The sequence below is a fragment of the Cololabis saira genome, chromosome 24 (genome assembly GCF_033807715.1).
Source record: "Cololabis saira isolate AMF1-May2022 chromosome 24, fColSai1.1, whole genome shotgun sequence".
NCBI lineage: Eukaryota > Metazoa > Chordata > Actinopteri > Beloniformes > Belonidae > Cololabis > Cololabis saira.
In genome coordinates, this window is record NC_084610.1 from 23733273 (window position 1) to 23753066 (window position 19794).

Below are 19794 nucleotides of genomic sequence, written 5' to 3' on the forward strand. Positions count from 1 at the left end.
TAATAATAATAATAATAATAATAATAATAATAATAATAATAATAATAATAATAATAATAATAATGGATGAAATTCTTTGTTTTGTTGTTTTCTTAAACTTCTCATGAAGTGTTGTTTCTTTTTTTTACATGTACAAAAATAAAATAAATCAAATCAAATCAAATTAAATCTTGTATTGTAATGTATTATATCTAAATGTTTAACGGAATGACTGTAACCTTAATGTGGGTGTCAAAAGGAGCACTGGTCTTATTTGACAGAAATCTAATGTATATTTTGTAGTAGAATTTCCTTTTTTACTTTTTTCTTTTCTATTTTTCTTTTTCTTTACTACCTCTTTAGGTTTGCTTTTAATTTTTTGTCATGTTCTGTGTATTATGTGTCGGACCCAAGGAAGAATAGCTGCAGTTTTGCTGCAGCTAATGGGGATCCAAATAAAACTATAACTTTAACATATAAACAAACACTTTACCATGAAAGAGACCTCACAGTCCAGCAGTGATGTCATGGCTGGAACAGGAAGTGGTGAGAATAAAGACCAGGATGAATCCTGGCTGCACAGCAACCTTGTGCTCAGATCTGTCAGCAGGTTGTAACTTCATCTGGGCTGATTGCAGCTCAGTGATTCCTCTCTGACGTCACAGTTGGTCACATGTGCAGCAAACTACCTGCAGCTGACATGAAGTGAATGATCTGAGCTGAACTGAGCTGCAGGGAAACAACCTGCTGCTGTTCACCGTGAAGCTCTGACTGGAAACAGACATAAGAACAACATGTGGATCCTGGAATAACGGCAGCTTCACCTTTAAAGGACCGGAAGAGGAAGAAGTTTCCAAGGAATCGTTCAGAACAGTTTCACCAACGTGTGATTCAGGTGTTCTGGTGGAAACAGAGACAGACATGTACAGACAGGCGCGTCATTTACGCCAGGGACGGTGGGGACGCGTCCCCACCACTTTGTCTGACGAGCAGATTTGTCCCCACCACTTAAAAAAAAAAAAAAAGAAAAAACACATCTGTCACACACACATCAACACTAAATTTAACAATAATGAACAAAATCCAACACAGGAAACATTAAGGCCAGCAAAATCTTAGTGGCGGGACAACAGGACCTGCTGCGTCTGTGCGCAGATCTTTCTATGTGTGTGCCAGACAGCGGGGAGGAATCGGGCTTCACCTCCAGGTAGGGCTTGGGAAATGGGAATTAAAAGTTGCGTTCCGCAGGCCCGGTTCTACGAGGGTGCATAAGCAAGCATTGCACCCTCAGTTTATGTGTCTTCATGCTCAGTTGAAAAGACGAAAAGAAAACTGACAAATGCGCGCGCGTCAAGCCTGATTTATGGTTCCGCGTTAAATCGACGGCGTAGCCTACGACGTAGGATACGCAGGATCGCGCACCGTAAGTTCGCATCCTTGCGTATCCTCCATCCGTAGGCTTTGCGTTGGTGCAACGCGGAACCATAAATCAGCCAGTGTCCGTCACTGATCTGCTTCCAGCGCGCAGTTTCCTGCAGCAGCAAGACGCTGAAGTAACCGTGGATATTCGCAAGTGGTTCAGCACAACGACACAAACAAGTTTACAGGACTGTCTCAGAAAAAAATAGAATATTGTGATAAAGTCCTTTATTTTTCTGGAGTATAAAAATGTCATACATTCTGGATTCATTACAAATCAACTGAAATATTGCAAGCCTTTTATTATTTTTAATATTGCTGATTATGGCTTACAGTTTAAGATTAAGATTCCCAGAATATTCAAATTTTTTGAGATAGGATATTTGAGTTTTCTTAAACTGTAAGCCATGATCAGCAATATTAAAATAATAATAATAACAAGCAATGCCTATTATTTATCATGAAACCTCAATTCGGAAGTAATGGGCGTAGCTCGTACCCAGCACTTTTCAAACCTTACTCAGGTTTATGGTAAATGTCCCCAGCACTTCTGAAATCAAACTGACGCCCATGTGTACAGACTCAACTATCTGTCCAACAGAGACAGTTTCTCTGACAGGAAGACACTCTGGAGACTGAACTCAACACAGAGACGCTGAAGAACCAGAACCCAACCAGATCCTGAACCCAGGATAGAGAGGTTCAGTGAATGTGGTGTTGACGGTGTGGAGGTGGATCAGTCTGTCAGAGGACACGCTGTAGAAGGACAGAGTTCCAGCAGGAACGTCCACGTACACTGCTACTCTGTCAGAGACTGAGAAAGAGGAGGAGGAATATATTCCTCTGTTATTGTGACAGACCCAGTACTGACCATCACCAGAACAGTCCAGACTCCAGGAATGATCGTTCCTTCCAAACCTACAGCCACCAGAGCTTCCTTTCCTTCTGATTCTTCTGTAACTCACTGATACAGAAACTCCTCCTCTCCTCTGGACCTCCCAGTAACAGCAACCCGTCAGAACTTCTCTACACAGCAGCTGAGGACAGGAATCAAACCTGTCTGGATGATCAGGATATGACTGATCCTCCTCCACACACGTCATCTTCCTGTTGTTGTCAGACAGTTGGATGTGTTTGTAGACTGTGTTTGTGTCAATGGCGAGTTGACAGGAATCTGATGGAGAGAACAAACAACCCAGCTGCAGTTATTATTGATCTGTTATTGATAATTGATGGACTCACGAATGAGTGATGTGTCAGTGTGAAGATGGTTGAATGTGTGAATGAAATAAAAACACACTTACACTTCCACAGACCTGGTGTCAGAAATCGTTGTCCAGCAGGCTCCACCCTGGAAGGAGGAGGAGGATCAGACCAGCACAGTCTCTCTCAGCAAACATGGACATTACATGGCTCTCACACACTGATGAAGGAACAGTCCAACACTTGGACAGATGCACTTGAATGCAGCATCTCTGAAGTCCTGCCCTGTGGTCGTCACCTTCCAGCACAGTCTGAACACATTCTTTTTATCTGGTTGCATCTCTGCTGAATCAGCAGCAGGAGGAGACCGTGTCATGGATGAGTGAAGGTGCAGCTGTTATTGTGCTGTGACGGGCCTGGAAACCACACTGCTGTGGTTCTGGGATGTTTACCGGGTCAAGAACGGTTCAGAGTTGTGAACTGCATCTATCAGCTCTGCTGCAGCACCAGATGAGCTGCAGCAGCTCTGTCTGCTCAAAGATCTCTGTTCAAAGCCAGAGAGCCACAAAGATGATGTCCACAACACCATGAAGAGTCCAGCACACTGATGTCCTTCCTACCTGAGAGTGTCCAGTCTCCAGCGGGGATCCTCCAGTCTACACAGAAGCTTCCCTGCTGACTCCCCTGGATGGTTGTAGCTCAGGTCCAGCTCTCTCAGGTGGGAGGGGTTGGAGCTCAGAGCTGAGACCAGAGAAGCACAGCCTTCCTCTGAGATCAGACAGCCTGACAGCCTGCAGACACACAACACAACACAACACAACACAACACAACACAATGAGACTGAAGCTGAGTCTGTCCTCGTGTTCATCTGATGATGGAGCTGAAGGAAAAGTCAGAGGATCAGCAGAAACACTGGAATTCACCCTGAATCCAACAAATGTTGCTGAGACGTTTCAGCCTGAACTAAACTTGTGGATGAACATCAACATCCAAAGAGTCCCACTGCTGCTGAGGCCGACAGCATCCAGATGTGGAGAGAGAGCCGTGTGAAGAGCATCATGGGACCTGGCCATGTGACCTCACACTCCATGACTGACGTGTCTGTCCTCAACACTTTAGTGAGTTTTACAACCAGATAAGTCAGCTGTGTTTAAAGATCACTTTAATGATCTTCATTTGAGCTGAATAAACATTTGACTTTCTGACTCTTTTCTCAACCAAACAGCGTTTGTGTTTTCAGGGAGGTTGTTTGGTCTGAAATGTTCTGAAGTCTCCAGAAACAATCTGCTGGTTTCTATTCAAGGTCAAATGATCAGAAAGGGATCAATGGCAGGATATTGATCAGTCCAGCACCTTGTGGACATCCAGACACAGACTGAGTGGAGGTCAGAAGAACAGACACTTCTGCTGCTGAGGTCGTCACCATTTGACAGTTATTGTTGCTCCAGTTTGATCATTTTATGGAAACTAATTCAATATTAAATAGGAAACATTTCAAAGTCTGACATAAACATCTTATTTGAGAACCTTAATTGATAAAGAAGAAATCATTGTAGAGAGGGGAGCTTAGAGATGTTCACATGTGGAGAAACTTGTTGATACTCTTCAATTAAAGGAAAAAAAAAACACCCCCGATCACTGAAATAACCTGAAACTGACTAAACTCCAAACAGACGTTTATGTGGACTTGGTGGAGCTCTTCTCCTCGATCATCATCCTCACACAGTTCTGACCGACTGTCTGTAGCGCTTCAACCCGGTCTGGACCCAGTTACAGTTATTAAAACTCCCATCAACAATCCTTCAATATCAACCACGGTTATAATGGTCCACAGTTGAACACTTGGTGGATTCTGACCTGAGAGACTCCAGGTGACAGTGTGGACTCTCCAGTCCAGGACACAGCTTCTTCAGTCCTAAATCCTGCAGGTCGTTGTTACTCAGGTCCAGTTCTGTCAGACTGGAGGACTGAGAGCTGAGAACTGAAGACAGAAGTGGACAGATGTCCTCTGAGATGTTACAGCCACTCAACCTGCAGAGGAGATAGAAGAGAAATAATGAAGTAATTTAAACATTGATTATTTAATTCAACAAATGAATGAATCATAGAATTTAAATGAATACGGATCAATTCAACTATTAATCAATAAGTGTTGCTGCACTACAGTCTTGATCAAAGCTGCATTTCTCTTCTCTGCATGTAAATTTTCCTGGGATGAATCATTGAGGATAACTGGTCCCACATGAACCTGAACTTAGTTGAACAGTGAATTTAACTGGTTTCCTCCAAGAATACAACATGTGATTGTAACTAAAACAGATGTGTCCGTGTTTGTCCTTACACAACTTTCTTGGAGGCTTTGACCACCGGCAGCAGCCTCCGTAGAGCCTCCTCTGAAGCTGAGTATTTCTTCAGGTCAAACTCCTCCAGATCTTCTGATGACAGTAAGATGAAAGCCAGAGCCGACCACTGTGCAGGAGACAGTTTACCTCTGGAGAGACGTCCAGACCTCAGGGACAGTTGGACCTCCTCCACCAGAGAACCAGCGTTCAGTTCATTCAGACAGTGGAACAGGTTGATGCTTCTCTCTGCAGACAGATCCTCACTGATCTTCTTCTTGATGTATTTAACTGTTTCCTGATTGTTCTGTGAACTTCTTTGTTCTGGTTCCAACAGACCTTGTAGGAGAGTCTGATTGGTCTCCACTGAAAGACCCAGGAGGAAGCGCAGGAACAAGTCCAGGTGTCCGTTGGGACTCTGTAAGGCCTTGTCCACAGCACTCCGATAGAGGTCAGTCTCTGTGTTTCTTTGTTCCTCCAGCAGGTTGACTCCAGACTTGATGAAGGTCAGACGGACATGAAGAGCAGCCAGAAACTCCTGGACACTCAGATGGATGAAGCAGAAGACCTGGTCCTGGTACAGGCCGCTCTCCTCTCTAAAGATCTGGGTGAAAACCCCCGAGTATACTGAAGCCTCTCTGACATCGATGCCACACTCTCTCAGGTCTGGTTCATAGAAGATCAGATTTCCTTTCTGCAGCTGCTCAAAAGCCAGTTTTCCCAGAGACTCCACCATCTTCCTGCTCTCTGGACTCCAGTGTGGATCCGTCTCAGTTCCTCCGTCATACTTGACCTTCTTCAGTTTGGCCTGGACCACCAGGAAGTGGATGTACATCTCAGTCAGGGTCTTGGGCAGCTGCCCTCCCTCTCTGATCTCCAGGACGTTCTCCAGGACGTTCTCCAGGACCGTAGCAGTGATCCAGCAGAAGACTGGGATGTGGCACATGATGTGGAGGCTCCGCGATGTCTTGATGTGGGAGACGATCCTGCTGGTCTGCTTCTTATTTCTGAACCTCTTCCTGAAGTATTTATCCTTCTGGGGGTCAGTGAACCCTCTGACCTCCGTCACCATGGAGACACACTCAGGAGGGATCTGACTGGCTGCTGCGGGTCGTGTGGTGATCCAGAGACGAGCAGAAGGAAGCAGGTTCCCCCTGATGAGGTTTGTCAGCAACACGTCTATGGATTTGGACTCTGTAACATCAGTCAGGTCCTCATTGTTGTGGAAGTCCAGAGGAAGTCGACTCTCATCCAGACCGTCAAAGATGAACACGACCTTCAACTCTTCAAAGCTGCACATTTCTCTGGTTTCACTGAAGAAGTGATGAACTAGTTCCACCAAACTGAACCTTCTGTCTCTCAGCACATTCAGCTCTCTTAAGGTGAATGGGAGCAGGAACTGGATGTCCTGGTTGGTTCTGCCTTCAGCCCAGTCCAGAGTGAACTTCTGTGTTAGGACTGTTTTCCCGATGCCGGCCACTCCCTTCGTCATCACCGTTCTGATTGGTTCATCTCTTCCAGGTGGGGGTTTAAATATGTCTTCCTGTCTGATGGCTGTTTCTGCTCTGTCTGGTTTCCTGGAAGCTGCTTCAATCTGTCTGACTTCATGTTCATCGTTGACCTCTCCAGTCCCTCCCTCTGTGATGTAGAGCTCTGTGTAGATCTGCTCCAGAAGGGCTGGGTTTCCTGCTTTAACAATCCCCTCAGACACACACTGGTACTTCTTCTTCAGCTTAGACTTCAGCCGCTTTTTACAAACTGCAGCAAAAGAACCTTAATAAAAGTGGAAAAAAGAAACAAATTAGTGTTTTATAAAGTCCAACTTAATTCTATTAAAGAATCAGGATGTGAACCGACACTGATTGACTCTAACGTTATGATGAGCTGTACAATACTGAGTAGAATAACTTTCACCACCAAAACACCTCTGAACCTTTAGGAGGTGGAAGTGACAAGAACATCTGTGGTCCTGGAGTTTCTAGTACCAGGATGTTAGCAGTACAGCCCTGATGAGTTGTGGGTTTGTGGGTTGTTGTGTTCTAGTTATTGTTGTGGTGTCTGTGAAGTGGATTGTTCAGGTTTAGGATTTGAAAACACCAGAAGATGATCTGATTCAATAATCTGCAGAACCATCAAGACATTCTGGAGTTCATCAGGATTACTGGAAGAGGAAAACCAGGACTAAAATATTGCAGTTATCTTGTGGTCTTGGTAGGATAAACATGTTTATTGAGGTCCACTGCTGTCCTGTACAGGGAAGGTGCTACTGTAGGGGGTGCTGGGACCATTTGGGGGCGACTGGACTGCAGAAATATTTAGCTGGGTGTCAATGGTCAAAATAACCTTCATCTGGATCAGGAATGCAGATCTGATTCCAGCAGAACATTGTTGGAACAAGATGAGCAGAGTTCCTCCCTTCATCTTTCAGTGGGTTTAATGTTGTGGCTTATCTGTGAATGTTGTTCATCTCCTGAGGCATTCTGGGTCATTTATCCAGCAGCTTAAATGTTCAGAGAAATCCTCTTACTGCTCTGCAGATGCTCAGCCAGCTCCTCCTGCTTCATTCTCCTCAGGAAGTTCACTGTGATCTTCACAAACACCTCTCTGCTGCTCCTCTGCTCTTCATCCTCACCCTGCAACAGATGCTCTAGGGATTCTGGGTAATCTGGACTCAGACCCCTCTGGATCTTCTTCAGCTCGTTCTTCACAAACAGGACAATGTTGTCCTCCAGCAGCTGGAGCAGAAGACCACATGAAGGACACAATCAGACTGAAACCACAGAGACAAACATCAGGTCGATGATGGACAGACTGACAGTCCACTGGTCTCCAGAGACCAGCATGGAGACAAACATCAGGTCGATGATGGACAGACTGACAGTCCACTGGTCTCCAGAGACCAGCATGGAGACAAACATCAGGTCCATGTTGGACAGACTGACAGTCCACTGGTCTCCAGAGACCAGCGCGGAGACAAACATCAGGTCCATGATGGACAGACTGACAGTCCACTGGTCTCCAGAGACCAGCACGGAGACAAACATCAGGTCGATGATGGACAGACTGACAGTCCACTGGTCTCCAGAGACCAGCATGGAGACAAACATCAGGTCCATGTTGGACAGACTGACAGTCCACTGGTCTCCAGAGACCAGCACGGAGACAAACATCAGGTCTATGATGGACAGACTGACAGTCCACTGGTCTCCAGAGACCAGCATGGAGACAAACATCAGGTCCATGTTGGACAGACTGTCAGTCCACTGGTCTCCAGAGACCAGCATGGAGACAAACATCAGACCCATGTTGGACAGACTGACAGTCCACTGGTGTCCAGAGACCAGCATGGAGACAAACATCAGACCCATGTTGGACAGACTGACAGTCCACTGGTCTCCAGAGACCAGCATGGAGACAAACATCAGGTCCATGTTGGACAGACTGACACTCCACTGGTCTCCAGAGACCAGCATGGAGACAAACATCAGGTCCATGTTGGACAGACTGACACTCCACTGGTCTCCAGAGACCAGCATGGAGACAAACATCAGGTCCAAGTTGGACAGACTGACAGTCCACTGGTCTCCAGAGACCAGCATGGAGACAAACATCAACAGAACAGATGGAGAAGCAGTTGTTGTTCATGTACAGACCAGAAATATGGAGTCCAGCTGTGTCTGATGCTGCTGGACAGACGGACCACTGGGGGACTCTGAGATCTGCTGGTCCACTCTGTGGAGGAACCAGGAAGAATTAGCTCACATCATGTCTGTCCTGACAGAAACAAACACCAGCTGAAGGTCCATGAAGTCCTGTTTGGATGAGGACAGTCCATCAGAGGACTGGTGGTGGTGAATGTTTACTAGTCCTGCTGATCCACCGAGAACATGTGACCTCAGTGAAAAGTTACAACAAGATCAGGAACATGGACAACTGATGTAGACATGAAGCAGCTGAGGAACTCTGGATTATCATCAGCATCAGTCCTCTGGAAGGTAAGCACGGGCCGAGGCGGCGGAGTCGCAGTAATTTATAACTCCAGTCTCCAAACAAAAACTGAACATAATAACACTTTTGAAAGCCTCACGCTTAGTCTGAAATTTCCGAGCTGGAAATCAGAGAAGCCAGTTGTGTTAGTGCTGGTGCTTATCTAGAGTTTCTGTCTGAATTTTCAGATTTCCTATCTGGATTATTGATCAGTACAGATAAATTCATCATAGTGGGTGACTTTAATATTCATATGGATGTTGAAAGCGATAATCTTAAATTAGCTTTCAATTCTCTTCTAGAATCAATGGGTATCTCACAAAAAGTGGACAAACCAACGCACTGTTTTAATCATACTCTCGATCTCGTTCTCACCTACGGTGTTGAAACTGTTGGTGTCACCTGTAAACTCCCTTTTATCCGACCATCATTTAATAACGTTTGAATTTAATATTGTCGATGTTGAAGTGCAAAATAGGAGGTACTATTTTAGCAGATGTTTGTCTGATGAAGCTATTGCTAAATTTAAGGAGGCCATTGCTCATCTTACAACAATGGAAAATAGTGAAGTAGTAGAGGCCAGTGACCTGGGTTCTACCTCTGATGTTGATTTTCTTGTTAGTAACACTGCTGATTTCTTGCATTCAGCTTTAAATGAAGTTGCTCCTTTGAAAAGGTGGGTTTCCAACCATAGGAGCTTAACTCTCTGGTATAATTCAGATATCCGCATGTTGAAACGAAACGTGCGTAAAATGGAAAGGAAGTGGTACTCTTGTTAGTCTGTAGACTCCTATCGTGAATGGAAATATATTCTAATAGTATATAAAAAAGCCATTCGCAAAGCCAGAACAGCTTATTATTATTCAACGGTGATAGAGGATAACAAAAGTAACCCACGTTTTCTGTTAAGCACTGAAGCCAGGCTGAGAAAGAGTCACAACTCTGTCATTCTCTCATTCCTCTCTCATTCCTGCAGCTCTCAGTAGTGAAGACTTTATGAGCTTCTTTAACAGTAAAATCGCCCCGGGGCGCCCATGGAGGTACGGTGGGGCCTTGGCCCGGCTCGGAGGGCCGGCCCCCGTCAACTGGATGGCCGGTGGGGTAGCGTGGGCATCCTTCCAGGGCCAGCTCTGCTGGTCCTGCCTCCTGGCTTCGGACTCCGCTCCCCCTCCTTCCCCCCCTACACGATTCATACGCACATAGGCGAAGGGGCGGGGGGTCCGGGGCGTGGGGGACATTGTCCTGCGTGGCCCGGCACTCCCCGCCTCACAACACTAACAACACTGTAGACACTGCACATTCAAGATTTAATAAATACATTTAACAAGGACGCTTAGCTCTGGAGGGGGGGGGGTGTCATTGTCAGCTTGATACCCTGTCCTCCCCGTCCATGTTTTTATGGCATTAATCACATGCACTCAACACCAGGGTCGGGAGGGGGGCCCACACCACCTGCGTTCCCTCGCCGGCCTGGGATAGGTGGGTTGCGATGCCCGGGCCTGGCGGGGCTCGCCGTGCAGCCTGGGGTGCCTTCTGGTGGTGCTGGACCCCCCCGGGGAGGAGGAAACGGTGCTTGACCCCCCCGGGGAGGGAAACGGTGCTGGACCCCCCCGGGGAGGGGGAAATGGTGCTGGACCCCTCTGGGGAGGGGGAAACGATGCTGGACCCCCCCCCCCCGGGGAGGGGGAAACGGTGCGTGATTCTGCGTCTTTGTCGGTGAGAATGCGGTATGAAAGTGTCCTGCCATGGAGGATTTTGCCCTCCATTGGCAGGACAACAAAATTTTATAATTTATTAATATTATGTTAAACAAATATGGTTATTAATATTATTATTATTATTATATTACTATCATTATGTTTTATTTTTAATTTTTATTATCATTATTGTGTCTAGTATATTATTATTATTATTATTATTATTATTATTATTATTATTATTATTATTATTATTATTATTATTATTATTATTATTATACAGTAGATATCGGATAGATGAATGGGATGCCTGGGTCTGGGGCCCTCCGTTGTCGGGCCCGCGCGGGTGTCGCCCTGTTTGGGTGTTCCCTCTCTCCGGGCCTGTCTCCGGTCCCCCCCCCCGCCCCCCACTTCAGGTGGAGCTTTGATACACACACACACACACACACACACACACACACACACACACACACACTCACAATCACACTCACACACACACACACACACACACACACACACACACACACACACACACACACACACACACACACAGTGTACCTGGGCACCATCTTCGACAACCTCCTGAAATTCTCTGCCAACACAGAGGAGATTCTCAGGAAGTGTCACCAACGGCTGTACCTCCTCAGGAAACTAAACTCCTTTGGAGTCAGCACTCACATCATGATGACTTTCTACTACGCCTTCCTGGAAAGCATCATGACCTTCTCAATGACATCCACAGACCACCCCCCCCCCTAGTATGGACTACTCCATACTCTGTTAAATTGTTTACTCCACTGTCGACACTTTACATTGACACTTTACACTGTATATTCACACTTTACACTGTCACTTTACACTTTATATTTTATTTAAACCACAGTCACTCTATTGTACATTTTTTCTGACATTCTTATATTTATATATTTTTTTGTACATTTTCTCTTTTCTTTGCACATTTCTTGTACATATGAGACATGCCCCACTTATCTGTTTATTTTATTTTATTTCTATTTTTTATTATTCTGTTTGATACCTTCAACGTTTTGCTGCTCAGTTGCCTTGAAATTGCCCCTCGGGGATAAATAAAGTTTTTCTGAATCTGAATCTGAACACACACACACACACACACACACACACACACTCAGGCGAGGTGTACAGGTTAAGGGGCGAAACACCTGTGAACCTGAGATCCCTGCTGACGATGCAGAAGGGTTTCCAACAATGTGGATGCTCCGGAGAATACCATCTCAGAAGATCTGCATCACCAGAGTTTGTGTAGTTCCTGCAGTTACAGCTTGTGGCAAAGCATTTCAGATGTTTACTTGACCGTCCGTATGGCAATACTTGACCTAATAGAACAAATTCATGACTGCATTGATGAGGGAAAATATGGGGTTGGTATTTTCTTGGACCTATCAAAAGCCTTTGATACCATTGACTTTGATATATTGCTGGATACATTACATCACTATGGTATCAGAGGTTTGGCACTTGCATGGTTCAGAAGTTATTTATATGAGCGGGAACAGTATGTCCATGTAAATGATCATAACTCTACCTGTAAGCCTATAATCTTTGGGGTCCCCCAGGGTTCCATTTTGGGGCCACTCCTATTCATCCTATATATAAATGATTTTGTAAATTGTTCCAAAATATTTCATAAAATAATTTTTGCTGACGATACTAATTTGTTTACATCACACAGAAACCCACTTATTCTTCAAGATATAGTAAACTCTGAGTTAACCAAAGTGGACTCTTGGTTCAAATGTAACAAACTGTCATTAAATGTCAGCAAAACAAATTTAATTTCATTCAAATCAAACAAAGAGTTTGTCCACACTAGTTACTGCGTATTTAAAATAAATGGGCACAAAATAAAAAGAGTATATGCCACTAAATTCCTGGGGGCCCATATTGATGACTCTCTCAATTTTAAATGTCATATTGACCATCTTGTAAACAAACTGTCCAAGTATGTTGGCTTCTACAAGATCAGACACTTCCTTCCTCTGTCTGCCCTTCTTACTTTGTGCAAAACTCTCTTTGAACCTCATCCTAACTACTGTAATGTGATATGGTGTAACACCTTCACAAGCCATCTTAAAAAACTAGTATCTTTGCAAAAGAAAGTCATACGGGCCCTATCTTGGTCAGAGATAAATTCCCCCACACGCCCTCTATTTCACCGCTTTGAGTTACTAAGACTGGCTGAGTTAAACATTTATCATAATGCTTGTTGTATGTTTCAAATTGTCAACAGGCTCAACCCTAGACTTAGTAGTCTTGTGCCAATCTCCAGTCCTCAGCACACATATCAAACAAGACTCAAACCACTCATATTAGGGAAATGTCGCCGACATGTGCGCGCCAGTATGAGTGTTGTTTGCAGGGGCCGCAGATTTGGAATAGGATTGATGATGGTATTGCCTTCTATCTCCAAGCTTAAAAGACAACTAAAAAATAATCTATTACTAACCTATATATAATATAAAAGGCTTCTTCATGGACCGCTGGGATGTATGTGTGTGACTGTATGTGTATGTAATGTTAAGTATGTATGTTAAGTGTTTTTTTTGTGTGTACTTTGTATGCATTTATCCATCACCATCTCTTTACGGATGGTAACTGCTTATATCATTGACTGTACCACTACCCTTATATGAACTATGGGCAGGGGCGCAGCTTGTGAACAGGCAAGGCAGGCAACTGCTTGGGGCCCCGAGTTGTTGGGGGGCCCATGAGGCCCAAAAAAAAAAATGTTTTTTTTTTTTTTTAATAATTACTTTTATTACAAAAGTGTTTCCTATCAGGGGTTTTGAGGACTAAAAAAGTATTGAAGGCTGTTTTTACTGTACAGATCTCAAAATGTGGTAACCGCAATGACCACATCCTCCTCCTTAAACAAACATAAGGCAATTATCAATGACATCTCAGTAGCCAGTAAGAAACCTCCCTCAAGGGCCCCCATGTCGTCATTCCCATGATCACGGCCATCCACCTGTACGCAGTGTAAAAAAAAAAAAAAAAAACTACACACAGTGTCGTGTGCACATAATTTAACGTTAATTCTGGAAGTTTTAAATGGAGCCGATTCGGCTCAGCCGAAAGTGAAGAAAAATGAACAGGAGTAGTTATCCGTCCGGCAGTGAAAAGAGGAAGAAAAAAAAGGAGGACAAAGACAGAAGAAAGCAAGACAGTGGTAAGTGGAGCAGATAACTACCGTTAAACAGCAAAACTAGCGTCAGACCAGTGTTAAGTTTATTGACGTTTTTGGTTAGTAGAGCCAGCATTCCTCTTAAATTGATAACATATGTCATAAAACATATGTCGTAAGGATTCTTTATGACAATATACTATGTTTTTTTTTGTCCTGTCAATTCCATCAATATCCACCTCCCGTGGGACACTGGCCCCTCCACCTCCTGCCTCTCATAAACAGGACACACAACCAACGCCACCTCTGAGTACCTGTGAGTTCAATACATTTCCCTTTAATTGATAACAAATGTCATGCCCTTCAAATATTATTTATGTAAACATTTACCCATTTTTTTGCATGTTGTGTTTTTATTGTCATATCAGCTCTGTCAACGTCCACCTCCAGTGGGATACTGGCCCCAGTTCAAAACATTTAACTTAAATTTATAATATGCAATACCATTTAAATATTTTTTATGACAACATATATATGTTTTGTTTTTTGTCATGTCAGTTCTCTCAACATGCACCTCCAGCGAGACAGCAACACCTGCTCCAGATGAAGATGGCACTGTTACCAGTAAAAAAGCTTTGAGCATGTCAAATGACCCTGCACAATGGCCATGTGTCCTAGGCCATAATGAACTGTGCCACACATTACCTGTATGATGAGTTGGCATGAACTCCAGATGATATATATATATATATATATATATATATATATATATATATATATATATATATATATATATATATATATATATATATATATATATATATATTACTGTTTATATTCGTTGTTATTTAAAGTATTTAATTGTTATTTTTATTACAGTGTTGTTATTTACAGAAACTTTACTGTGAACATTTGGAATAAAAAACTAAATTTCATAAAGTTTTCGTTGGTGTCAGTTTATTATAACATAACGGTGATGAACGCTGGTTTGAGGGGCCCCCTAGAAATGTTTGCCTAGGGCCCCAACAGACCCTAGAATCGCCTCTGACTATGGGCACCCACCTATAAGCTTTCCTAGCTTCCTTGGGGGTCCATTCACTCTACCCACTTAATTCGATTGTATTATTATAACTATTGTTATGGTATTGTGAATAAATTCAAACTTCAAACAAACTAAAAAAAAAAAGAGGCTGATCTCACCTCTGAGCTTTGCTCTGACTCTCATGTTTCCCACACAGAGAGGTTTTAGAGGGAGAGACTCCGTCCTCTCCGTCCTCACACTGGTCCATTCTGCTGAATTCACGTCCACATCAGCTCACACACACACCTTCACCTGCAGAGGAAACACACATCACTGGTGTTGGAGAGAGATCAGCTGATCCTGCACTGGTTTGCTCCTCTCTTTAGTGTTTATGTCACTTGAATGCAGTCAGAAACCAGTGGGAGGTGGAGGAAGTCACTGATACAGCCGTTTCTGCTGATCCGAGCTGCTCTGAAGCTTTCTCTCAGAGCCTTTTCTCATTTTCTGTTTCTAAGATTAAAACATTAAATCCTGTGACTAACAGAGTTTTACTGCAGAAACAGGAAGTTGAAAAACTTAAACAAGAGACTGGGCCTCTACGTGAGTCTGGTTCCTGTAAATGTGAAGTAGCTCAGAGGTGAAACTGTCCTGCAGAGACACGTGTCCTCCTCCTTCACAGCCTCATCACACAACAGTTACACAAGCAGCAAACCACTTCCTCCAGGAACCACACTTTTTTTTGCGAGGCTCCACAGGAAACAGCAGTCTGACTTTAATGCTGCAGACGACAGGTTCATTCCAGGAAATAAAAACACCAAAGTTTGATCGATGAAGAAAACTAATCATTGGCTGATCATCACAGTGTTTCTGTTTAATAATAAAACCATTCAAAATGTTGTCATTAACAATCATGTAGATTTGTCTTCAGAAACTTTTTTTGCAGGTAAATCAGAAGTGAGAGCAAGTTCCTACCTTCACCTGTTAGAGTCAAAAGACAAAGTTCAGGAGTGAGGGTTAGAGGCGGAGCGGAGCGAAAGCTTTAGGTTACTTGCGTAACCACGGTTCTCTGAGTAGCATGAGTAATAATAATAATAATAATGACTTGGATTTATATAGCGCCCTTCAAGGCACCCAGAGCACTTTACAGAGATCAAGCTGTAAGCTGTAACATCGAGCCTGTAAAACCTGCCGAAGGTGTGTGGAGAGGCCCAGGTTGCTGCTGAATGGAGACCCTTCTGAAAAGGGCCCATGAGGTAGTGAGACCCCTGGTGGAATGAGCACGCAGACCCTCTGGTAATTGCAAACCCTTGACAGTGTAAGCCAAAGCGATAGCTCCCACAATCCAGTGAGAAAGCCGTTGCTTGGAAACTGGCTTCCCCGACTGATTCTTTGCCCAAGACACAAAAAGCTGGTCACTTTTCCTACAGCTTTTGGGTCTGTCCATGTAGACACGTAAAGCCCGCACCGGGCACAGCATGTGTAACCGCCGATGCTCATCTGAGAGGAATGGCGGGAGGTAGAAGGACACAAGATCAATAGGGGAACATGACCCTAACACCTTAGGTATAAAAGCCGGGTTAGGCTGTAAGGTCACCCCTGTATGTCCTGAAAGGAACTTCGTACACTCTTGGTGTACGGAGAGAGCATGAATCTCACCCACCCGTTTTGCTGAAGCCAAAGACAGCAACAACACTGTTTTTAAAGTCACCATTTTTAAGTCCACCTTGTCTAGTGGTTCAAAAGGTGGGGCTGAAAGGGCATCAGTGGGAAGGTCCCAGGATGGTGTCAACGGTTTAGACACCGGGAGCTTGCAACACGCACCCTTCATGAAACGGCAGATTAAAGGATGCTGTCCCACCGGTTTCCCCCCAAAACTGATATGACAGGCTAAATAGCCGCCACATAAACCTTAATAGTGGAGAAAGCCTTCTTTTTGTCCACCATGTCTTGTAAGAAAGCCAGGATCACAGCCACAGAACATTGAAAAGGAATGTCTTGTGAGCCCGAGCACCATTTCTCAAAACCCGACCATTTGTTCCCATAAAAGGACCTTGTCGAGGGAGCCCTGGCACTTTGGATAGTCTCAATCACACCTGGAGCAAGGCCGGCGGATTCTAGATTCTAGACAGGCCACGCCCACAGGGCCAGCCTCTCCGGATGAGGATGAAATATTTTCTCCACGCACTTGCGACAGCAAGTCCCTGCGTATCTGCAGAGGCCACGGGTCCTGACAAAGGAGCCGGGTTATCTCCGCTAGCCAGTGCTTCACCGGCCCGCAGGAAGCTATGAGAATCATCGACAAGTAAAATTGTTTGAAATTCACTGTGCTTGTAGTGATTCTAGTTGTGAAGAGGGCCATATTAGCCATTGGGTGAAATTATGTGAGAATTCATTTTTACAGTCTCTCCAACACAGAACTTGAACCAAAAAAGGCGACTGACCTTCGTAGAAAAGTAAAGTGTTTGAATTTTACACCTCAATATTTATATATTTGTACAGTTAAATTGTTTGAAATTCAGCATGCTAGTAGTGATTGTAGTTGTGAAGAGAGGTATATGAGGCATTGGGTGAAATTATGGGAGAATTCATTTTTATAGTCTCTGCAAAATAGAACCTGAAGTAAAAAAAAGAAAAGTGTTTCATCCTTTTCTTTTACAGTACGAATGTGTAAATATTACGGTGGAAGTTTGGGTGTAATCAAGGTAATGAAAGACATGTATGAAAAAAACACATCTGCATTATCTCAAACTCAGAACTTCATATATTTCTGTTTCTGAGTGTCATTCATTTACCGTAAAGACTGAAATAGGAGCGCACATGAAAATCAGGGAGCGGCTGATTTGACCAGGTAAATAGGAATAACGACTGCTGGACCGCAGTGTGTGATCGATGAAGAAAACTAATCATCGCGTTGTTTCTGATCAATAATAAAACCAATAAAAACGTTGTCATTAACAATCATGTAGATTTGTCTTCAGACATAATAATGGTCAAAGTTTGCAGGTAAATCAGAAGTGATTCTAAGTTCCTACCTTCACCTGTCTGAGTCCAAAGACAAAGTTCAGGGGTGAAATCAACTTTTAAGTATTGATCCGGTTTTTAGCAGCTGTTCTCCGTGCTCTGATCACCTCGGCAGATTTAGTTTAGGTTTAGATTTACTTTCACTCTGACCGAGAGTCTCGTCCGCAGCAGCCGCTTGTGAGAGTTTCCTGGTTCAGAGCGGCCGGTACGTGTAGTACCGGCCGCTGCCACTAGGGGGCGGAGTGTAAACTAAAAAATCCGGGAAGACAACTGATGACTGTCAGATTGTTACACAAAATGAAAAGGTGATTGAACGAGTTTCAGTCTACAAATACCTGGGATTTTATTTGGATGAAAATCTGTCTTTTAAATACCATATTGAGTGTCTTACGAAGAAACTCAGGGTTAAACGTGGTTTCTATTATAGAAACAAAAGTTGTTTTTCCTTTAATGTTAGAAAAAGACTGATTCAGCAACTTCTGTATCAATACTTGACTACGGTGACATCTTATACATGCATGCAAATCTCTCCTCCCTGAAAATGCTGGATTCAGTGTATCATGCAGCTTTAAGATTTGTAACAGATTTAGGTTGTTATTATTTTCTTTATAAAGCCATCTTGTGTGACTTGCCCCCTTATTTGTGTTCTCTCTTGGTTCCTAAAGTCAACACTAAGCTGTAGTCTCAGGCACGATAGATTGATAATGTACACTATTCCTCGTACACGGACTGTTTTTGGGGAAAGGGCCTTACAAGGATTTGCACCCTCGTCCTGGTATAAATTACAGAGTCATCTTAAATTGGATCATCTCCCAAGTTTGCCCAATTTTAAAGCTAGGATCAAGGTCTATCTGACTACTGAATGCACATGTTCTTCTATCGAACATTGAGTGATTATACTGTAGTGATGTGATTGCCAAACTGTTTTAGCTGTTTTTATGTCTGTTTTGTTGATGTTGTTCAATGTTGTTCAATGTGTAACTGATGTGGATCTGTTGTGCTGCCTTCTTGGCCAGGACCCCCTTGCAAAAGAGATTTCAATCTCAATGGGATTATTCCTGGATAAATAAAGGTTAAATAAAATAAAAAAAAACTCTGTTTAACACGAGCGGACAAAATAGAACAAGTAGAGAATGTGGAAACTACTGAGGAAAGGAAAACTACAACACCAACTACACTGTTCAAGCAAAAATAACACAAATAAAAACAATCAAGCACAGGTACAGATTGAGGGTGTAAACATTGAAAGAATACATGAAACTAGATTTCTTGGGGTAATTATAGATGACAAGATTTGCTGGAAATCTCATATTAAACATCCACAACAAAATATCTAGAGGCATCTCAATTCAGGCCAGAGCAAAGCAATTCCTGGATAATAAATCACTCATTATTCTGTTCTGTTCCCTGGTTTTGCCTTATCTAAGCTACTGTTTAGAGGTTTGGGGAAATACGTATAAAAGTTCACTGCAACCACTATTCATTCTGCAGAAAAGAACCATAAGGATAATTCATAAGGCTGGTTTTCATGAACACACCAATTCATTATTCTTCAATTATAAAATAATCAAATGTTTTGACATAGTAGAATTCCAAACTGCACAATTCATGTATAAAGCTAGGAACAACTTTACCATCTCACTTACAGGAAATGTTGTATAAGGGGTACTCTAAATTTTAGGACTGGCAGAACACGAAAAACAAAGAAAAGATACCCCTCTGCACAACTACAATCACTACAAACATGCTTAATTTCAAACAATTTTACTGTAGAAATATTAAGGCGTAAACTTCAAATACTACTTTCCTACAAACGTCAGTCGCCTTTGTTGCAGAGACTGTAAAAATGAATTCTCCCATAATTTCAGCTAATATCTCATATACCTCTCTCTTCAGGACTACAATCACTGCAAGCATGCTTCATTTCAAACAATTTTACTGTAGAAATATTGAAATATTAAAAGTGAA

At 43.2% G+C, this 19794-nt stretch overlaps 1 protein-coding gene across 1 annotated transcript; it reads right to left on the bottom strand.

The window, feature by feature from the left end:
* Positions 1-1404: 1404 nt before the first annotated feature.
* On the bottom strand, positions 1405-17900 carry LOC133425233 (NLR family CARD domain-containing protein 3-like). Its single transcript, XM_061715969.1, has 9 exons — positions 17838-17900; positions 14985-15117; positions 8594-8672; positions 7468-7675; positions 4943-6713; positions 4459-4632; positions 3222-3392; positions 2703-2749; positions 1405-2572 (listed from the first exon to the last, which is right to left on the bottom strand). Exons 2-9 carry the CDS (start codon positions 15071-15073, stop codon positions 2040-2042), a joined length of 3072 nt encoding a protein of 1023 aa, XP_061571953.1. The 5' UTR covers positions 15074-15117; positions 17838-17900; the 3' UTR covers positions 1405-2039.
* Positions 17901-19794: the final 1894 nt, after the last annotated feature.

Coding starts and splice junctions, on each gene's coding strand:
- LOC133425233 (XM_061715969.1), bottom strand. CDS start 15,073: ATGGACCAGTGTGAGGACGGAGAGGACGGAGTCTCTCCCTCTAAAACC. Junction 7,676..8,593: donor AGCTGGACTCCATATTTCTG/GTCTGTACATGA, acceptor CTTCTGCTCCAG/CTGCTGGAGGACAACATTGT. Junction 4,633..4,942: donor AAAGCCTCCAAGAAAGTTGT/GTAAGGACAAAC, acceptor TCTCCTCTGCAG/GTTGAGTGGCTGTAACATCT.